Source organism: Engraulis encrasicolus, chromosome 6 (assembly GCF_034702125.1).
Source record: "Engraulis encrasicolus isolate BLACKSEA-1 chromosome 6, IST_EnEncr_1.0, whole genome shotgun sequence".
Lineage (NCBI taxonomy): Eukaryota > Metazoa > Chordata > Actinopteri > Clupeiformes > Engraulidae > Engraulis > Engraulis encrasicolus.
The window spans coordinates 41820869-41829034 of NC_085862.1; the positions used below are offsets into that span (position 1 = coordinate 41820869).

Consider the following 8166-nt stretch of genomic DNA (forward strand, 5'->3'; position numbering starts at 1 on the left):
TGTGACAGAAATCTGTGATGGACTTACTAATGTTATTTAAATTCATGCCGGCCAAATCCACCATTTATTCCTATGGAATCAAGCGAAGAGCGAATGAGTGAAAATGCAAAGTGAAAATCCTGTTCAAATGAGAAGTCAACTGTGCTGTGGGCAACCAAATCAAATGTTTCCTTTGCGCTGTCAAAATGGAGCGCTGAAATTTACATCACTTCACTTCTGTCAATTTGTTTCAATCCGCCTCCATGTATTAACTTATGGCAACCACTAACTTACATCGGAACGTCTAATTTTTCATGCGGGCACTTCCTTAGAATCAGCCGTTCCCAAGGGATTGATGGGATTGATGGATTTCGTCCTGTGGTTATGCAGGAACGGGCAAAAGAATTGTTAGGTTCTTTCATGCCTTCAATGCCTATGAGAGCTGGGCCATGAATTCTGAGGAACTCTGACGTATGCACACCCACAATACGTACTGTAAACAAGCACACTGACTGATACACACTTATTAGCATGCACACATTCACAAATGCGCAAACACTGACACACGCACGCACACACACACACACACACACACACACACACACACACACACACACACACACACACACACACACACACACACACACACATGAACACATGCTATTCATGCACACAAAGTGGACATTAATACACACGCAAATGCATATAGACCACACACACACACACACACACACTTTTAGGAAGCTGGGCGTAGGCCGGTTTCCAGTGAAGTGCGTGGACACACACACACCCACACACACACTTTTTGACAGGGGGCGTATGCCGGTTTCCAGTGAAGTGTGAAGTGTACTCCCTTTGCTTCCTCCTCCACTTTCTCTCTCTCCCTCTCTCTCTCTCTCTCTCTCTCTCTCTCTCTCTCTCTCTCTCTCTCTCTCCCCTTTTTCTGGCATTTGAAAGGCTCCTGATTAAATTTGGCCTCTTATCGCGTCATCTCGCATGACTCCCGGGCCGATTCAGTCCAGTCATGCATCAGAAGTCTCTCTCTCCTCTGACTAAGACTCAGATGTGCTCTGCAGTCACATCATCATCGCTACATTTTTCACCAATGTCACTGAAATGTCAGCGATTCCCCACCGGAGTTTGGCAACTTTGATGGAACTGCGGTTGAAGGTGGTTTAGGAATCATAGGCACCTGAGCACTATCTGAAATGAAAAGCTGGACTTGTTGGTGCCTTGTTGGCTTTAGTATCTAACAGGCACCCGAGTGGCAATGAAAAGATCCGTTTTAGTTTTGCTTGACCTAGTTGGGCAGCAGCTCAGAATGATATTTTTTCCATGACTGCAACTGCTGATGTCACAGTTCTGTAGATTGTTATGATGTTGAAAGCAGCATGAAGGAAGCTTCTTTGCTGCTATTAAAGTTACAAAGTTTTCTTTAAAGGCAACATTATTTGAAGCATTTGCTTGATTTGGGTAGCCTTCGTATGTTGTTGCCACCATTCACTATTTCAAAAGTCAGCAGGTTCATGTATGTTTCAGACATGTGTAGTCCTTGAGTGGGTTTGTTATTGTTAGAGGAAAGCTAGTTTTCAGTAAGATTTCAGAAATACGTTATTGACACTTCCTCAATCAAGTCAAGTCAAGTCAAGTAGGTTTTATTGTCAATTTCTTTACATGCACTGGTCATACAAAGAATTTGAAATTACATTTCTTGCTTTCCCATACAGACATAGACTAATCTAGGTAAGGACATAGACAGTATAGACATAGACAGTACTTATACATGGACTTAAGACAGTATGGACATAGACAGTGCTCATACAGACATTTAAAGTGCAAGACTGGACAACAGAAGACTTGTAGAGGACATACATTAAGAGGTATTGTTGTGCTTTTGTGCTTTTCCTAAAAAGTCCTTTATAGTGTTCTGACATGGTAATAGTAGCATTTTGAAGAAAAATAAATATTAAAAAGGTCTGTCAAGTACACCAGCAGCAGTGTGTGTGTGTGTGTGTGTGTGTGTGTGTGTGTGTGTGTGTGTGTGTGTGTGTGTGTGTGTGTGTGTGTGTGTGTGTGTGTGTGTGTGTGTGTGTGTGTGTGTGTGTGTGTGTGTGTGCGTGTGTGTATGTGTTTAGTGCAGGTAGAAGGTGCGGTGTGCGTCTGTGTGTGTGTTCGTGTGTCTGTGTGTTTGTGTGTGTGTGTGTGTGTGTGTGTGTGTGTGTGTGTGTATGTGTGTGTTTGTGTGTGTGTGTGTGTGTGTGTGTGTGTGTGTGTGTTGTGTGTGTGTGTGTGTGTGTGTATGTGTTTAGTGCAGGTAGAAGGTGCGGTGTTCGTCTGTGTGTGTGTTCGTGTGTCTGTGTGTGTGTGTGTGTGTGTGTGTGTGTGTGTGTGTGTGTGTGTGTTGTGTGTGGTGTGTGTGTGTGTGTGTGTGTGGTGTGTGTGTGTGTGTGTGTGTCAGTGTGTGTCAGTGTGTGTATGTTTGGGTTTAGTGCAGAAAGTGCAGTGTGCTTGTGTGTGTGTGTGTGTGTGTGTGTGTGTGTGTGTGGTGTGTGTGTGTGTGTGTGCGAGTGTGTGTGTGTGTGTGTGTGTGTGTGTGTGTGTGTGTGTGTGTGTGTGTGTGCATGTTTTGAGTTAGTGCAGGTTGAAAGTTCAGTCACAAGTATAGTAGTGCAGGTGGAATGTTCAGTCGCAGATATGGGGATGGGGGGGGGTTGTCAGTGGCCTTGCTGGCTAGAGGCTGACAGTGGAGGGAGAGTGGGTTGACTGTTCAGCATCTTGATCGCTTGGTGCATTGTGCTGCTCGCCAGCCTGGTGGTACGGGAACGGAGGCGCCTGTACCTCTTTCCAGAGGGCAGGAGGCTGAACAGTTTGTGTGCAGGGTGGCTTGTGTCTTTGATGATCATCAGTGCTTTCCGGGTGAGGCGTGTGGTGTAAATGTCCTGCAGGGAGGGGAGTGGTACTCCAATGATCTTCTTCGCTGTGTTCACAACACGCTGGAGTGTCTTCCTGTTTTTCTCCGTGCAGCTTCCTCCCCACACTGTGATGCAGTTGGACACGACGCTCTCTATGGTTCCTCTGTAGAATGTTGTCATGATGGAGGGTGTAGCACTTGCCTTCTTTAGTTTGCGCAGGAAGTAGAGACGCTGATGGGCCTTCTTCGCCAGTGATGTAGTGTTGGTGGTCCAAAAGAGGTCGTCGCTGATGTGCACTCCAAGGAACTTGGTGCTGCTCACTCTCTCCACAGCATCGCCGTCGATGGTCAGTGGTGGCAGTTGTTTTTGGACCCTTTGGAAGTTGACAACAATCTCCTTGGTCTTGTTGACATTCAGCAGGAGGTTGTTGTCTTTGCACCATCTGGCCAGCAGGTCTACTTCTTCTCTGTAGTGAGTCTCATCGCCCTTGGTATCCGTAGAGGAACCGTAGTTATATCCTTGAAAGTCAAAGCTGCCTCCTGTATCCAGTTTGCACACACAGACACACACAGCTTAGCCTGTCCCCCGGCCTTCCCCCATCACAGATGATCTCACATTCACACCTGACTTGACCTTTGACCCCCGCCCTATCCCTCCTAGGTGACACCCATCTCTCCATGCCCTGAAAACTACTGAGGGTCATAGAGGGGGAAGGTACACAGACAGACACAAACCTTCCAGGTCACTTCATTCATTTACACGTAACTCCCCCCTTTCCCTATGAACCACCTGCCCCACACACACCTCGCCTTACTGCTTATCCACATTCATTCCAGACATACCAAACACACACATGCAGACAAACACAAAGACATCCACACACATGCAAAGGGCATGCACGTACAGACACACACGCACACAGACACACACACACACACGCTCACACACATACACGCACGCACACACACACACACACACAGACACATACACGCACACACACACACAGACAAGACACACACACACACACACACACACACACACACACACACACACACCACACACAACACACACACACACACACACACACACACACACACACACACACACACACACACACACACACACACACACACACACACACACACACACACACACACACACACACACACACACACATACACAGCCACACACCCTTACCTGTGTAGCATCCAAACATATGGACTCATAGTAAATGGTCACACATGACCACATGCACACAGACCTAATAGATTGCCATTTCATCATGGGTACAAAAACAACTGCACACTGCTAGCATTGCGTGCTGCCTCATGATGTTCCAAAGTCTTGATTGCACATTGCCTCATTTCATTGTGGGAGACCCTCCTCAATGCAGCACATGTATGTGATGACAGATGAGGGGAACCTTGGGAGGTTTGGAGTGGCAAAGTTGTTCTACCTACCGGTACATAACACAAGGCTAATGCGGCTAATGCCTGCATTGTTGTAGTATTTTATGTTGTAAATGTTGTAAATCATAGGAGTTCTCTGCATTGATGCATGATGCTATAACCAGAGACGGTTTAAATGTAGAATAGAGAATCTTTGCTATAACTACACAGCACACTATATGGAGAGTGATCTTGTAGTGCAGTGGGTGACACCATAAATACACACTATGGTGTGTGATGTAGTAGCACAATGAATGACACCATAAATCTGGAGCTCTCCATCCCTCCCTGTCTCTCCACCTCTCTACGTCACTCAATCCTGGTCTATCTGTAACTTGTAATCAAAGGTATGAAGAAAAAAACAAAAAAAAAGCAAACACATAACACCAGTGACTAAAATGTTAAGTAATAAAATATTGCAGTTACTCACAATTTCACTCCCTTCAATACCATGACAATGATCTAGTTGTACCAGAAAGACTCAATGGGCAAGACAAAATTAAAGGAATTTTCTGAGGATTGCTTAAACTAGTACAAGACAAGTCATGTATTTTGAAACCTTTTGCAACCTTTTGAAACAAGCAAGTTATGCTGTATGTTTCTTCAGTTTCTTTGCTACATCAGTGTCTTGACTTTGTCAACCCAGTTAGTGTCTAGTCCCTTTTTCCATCACACAGTGAAAAAAATGTTTCCATATTTCAGAGTAAATTTACAACACTGTTGAGGGTCAAATATGGCCTGGTGACCTGCCCATAACATTTCTCTTCATTCGTATTAATGGTTAACACAGGCATTTTTCTTGTGTGTACCAGCTCCAGACCTTCCAGGAGCAGCTGACTGCAGGGGCCGAGCGAGCCCATACGGAGAGCCCCGTCCCTGGGAAGGCCAACGGTGTGATCACCCTGTACCAGCCCATCCTCATCGAGGCCTACGTGGGACTCATGTCCTTCATCAGCAACCAGAACAAGCTGGGTTACTGCCTGGCGCGTGGCAACATCGGCTTCTGAACTTGGACACAAAGAAAGCAAGGTAACACTTAACTTGACACCGGTGTCATACGCATGACACAACAGTGTCATAACAGTGTCGTGACGCAGTCATGCATGATGTGTCATAGACATTATGTCAATGTCATAGATATTTGTCATTAAGTGACATTCCGTTCTGGTGAAGACAGCCCTAACAAGGTCAACTTTTCATGACCATAAAACATTTATTATTGATATCATGTTTATGACTCGCCCATGACTGTGTCATCACACTGTTTTGACACTATTATGACACTGTTATGTCATACGTATGAAACTGGTTTCAAGTAAAGTGTAACCAAAAGCAGTTACACAGGGCTGTGCAAAGACCTTAGCAGGGGCTCAGGTATTCAAAAGTGCACATGTAAAAAATTGGGGGGGAATCCAAACAGCACATCGACTGTATTTAAAAGTGTATTCATAATTGCATCCTGGTAGACCATACATAGACTCTGTCTTTTTAATTCTAATTTCAAAATAGTTTTTTTTTTTTTAAGTTTTTTTTAGAACTTCACTCCCGCAGTTATCAAAAGGGCACTCTTGACATTAAAGACCAAAAAGGTCAACTGCTAGAGCCCCTGTAGCACCGCTTCTTTGCACATGTCTGCAGTTACATGAGAAGAATATTTCGATATCAAACGGCGCAGTGGTAGTATTTGGTTTGTGCTAGAGTCACGTAAACTCCATGAATATTCCCGTTGCAGAATGTTGTTCCAAACATGTCAATATCGACCATATTCCATGTGAAACTGCAATACTCTGTGCATGTAACTGTGCTCAATGCATCTTGGGACCATACGTGGGTTTGTTTATATATTTGGCCTTGCCACCTAGGTGAAGCTGCCACGGGCGACGTATTGTATCATTCTTTTTTACTGTCTTTAATGTGCAGATTAATTTTAATTATTGCATGAAATGGGAGTGACTCGTGTGAAATGATGTGCCTTTCTTCTTAGACATTTTCCAGTCTCTAGTAATACTAGGAATGGACTAGTCAGCAGTGCTGTTGTTGAACTTCATAATCCTGTGAAATCTGTGATTATGGCTAATCCAATGAATGTAAAAAACGACAACAAAAAGATCATCACTGCCTTTGCGTTTACATCCGACCGTGTATTCTATGCACTTGCATTGTTACTGCTTTAAGCCTGAGGAGACTGTTCCTCTATCTCCTCCACAACACTCTCTCTCTCTCTCTCTCTCTCTCTCTCTCTCTCTCTCTCTCTCTCTCTCTCTCTCTCTCTCTCTCTCTCTCTCTCTCTCCTAAGAGGTCCACTGTTGCGTGAAGGTGCATATGTCATATTTGCTTGATTGTTACAAGGCTCTACACAGTATCATTACAGCCCAGCCTTGTGCTGGAATTTCCCCTTATTCTTTAATTGTAGCGTTCACTCTTCCACCCTCCACCACCTCCAGCATGTTTGTTGCTATAGCAGGACAGCCTTTTACAAACACTCCTCAAGCCACCCCTCCACTGTGCTCCTGTAGTGTGTGTGTGTGTGTGTGTGTGTGTGTGTGTGTGTGTGTGTGTGTGTGTGTGTGTGTGTGTGTGTGTGTGTGTGTGTGTGTGTGTGTGTGTGTGTGTGTGTGTGTGTGTGTGTGTGTGTGTGTGTGTGTGTGTGTGTGTGTGTGTGTGTGTGTGCTTGTGTGCTTGTGTGTGTTTATATTTCAATTTAGTTTACCAAGTGCCAGGGCTTTTGTAATCAATTTAGTTTTAATAAACATGTTACTGAAAACGGAGTTTGTTTTTTGTGAATTGTATCGCTAATTGAAGAATTTAAGATTTTATCTCAGTTGATTGAGGGGTAATTAAGATGAATATCTAGCTCTGTCAACATTGTGTTTACATACTTTGTAACTGAATTCAAAGCTTACATGTGGTGTTATGTCAAATCATTATTAGCATTAAGTAAAAGCAACATTATCACAGCGTAAAAGCAACATTTTGCATTATAGCTTTGCAATGGCCAATTAACTTACAGGAACATAATAGGCTTACATTTCAATGTTTTGAAAGTTACTATGCATACTATGCACACATCGTACATTTACAAGAACAAATGTTTTGATACAGTTAATGCCAAAGCATTACACATTACGAGGGATACTTTTACAAGTTTGCAAACTCATTTAGCCTGTTAAAACACGCCATTGTAAATTTGTTGTTACCCGAATGGCAATGACCGAGTCGTAGTGCAATACCAAAGCCAAAGGCCCTGTGTTGTGTCAGAGTAGAGCATTACTGTGGTAATTAACCTTTCAATGACTATTACAGCGTGCCTCAGATGGTAAGGCGCACATTATGGGGCAACAGCACGGATCTCAAACTTCCTGGGTCTGAGGATGACTCCAGAGATGAGAGTGAAAAAGAAACTTCAAATCTACCAAATGAAAGTGCTCACATCAATGAAAAATACCAGTATGTAGTATGGCTATTAGCCTTTAATACATGAATAAAGAAAGAGGTCACTCTTTTAAAACATCCTTCGTGTGCACCTTATGGTACATGCTCCTTGGTTGCTGTTTGCCATGTCACCGGGACAGGGAGCCATGTTTTCGAAAGGCAAAACGTCCCTGAGTGAGCGATGCATACATGTGTGGGCCATCCGTCCTTCTGTCCTCTCCCAGTCATACCTCCTGTCCTGCCCTGTGACTGAGTGCTGGGTGTGGGCCTTCTCGCTTGTCGTCCTCCCAGGCTGCGTCTCCAGGCTCCTGGACGGCTGACTGACAACCGGCTGAGTGATGTCTCATGCAGCCTCGCAGCCTCACGTACTGACGGCAGCTGATGCTGCCACTGCC

At 44.4% G+C, this 8166-nt stretch overlaps 1 protein-coding gene across 2 annotated transcripts in view; it reads left to right on the top strand.

Moving 5' to 3' along the window:
- tprg1 (tumor protein p63 regulated 1) overlaps positions 1–6451 on the top strand; it is a 42916-nt gene extending 36465 nt beyond the window's left edge. For both annotated transcript variants that reach the window (XM_063201666.1, XM_063201668.1), the window contains exon 6: positions 5152–6451. In XM_063201666.1, coding sequence (XP_063057736.1) covers positions 5152–5346 — 195 coding nt within the window. In that variant the 3' untranslated portion in view covers positions 5347–6451. The remainder of the gene's footprint in view (positions 1–5151) is intronic.
- The last annotated feature ends 1715 nt before the right edge of the window (positions 6452–8166 follow it).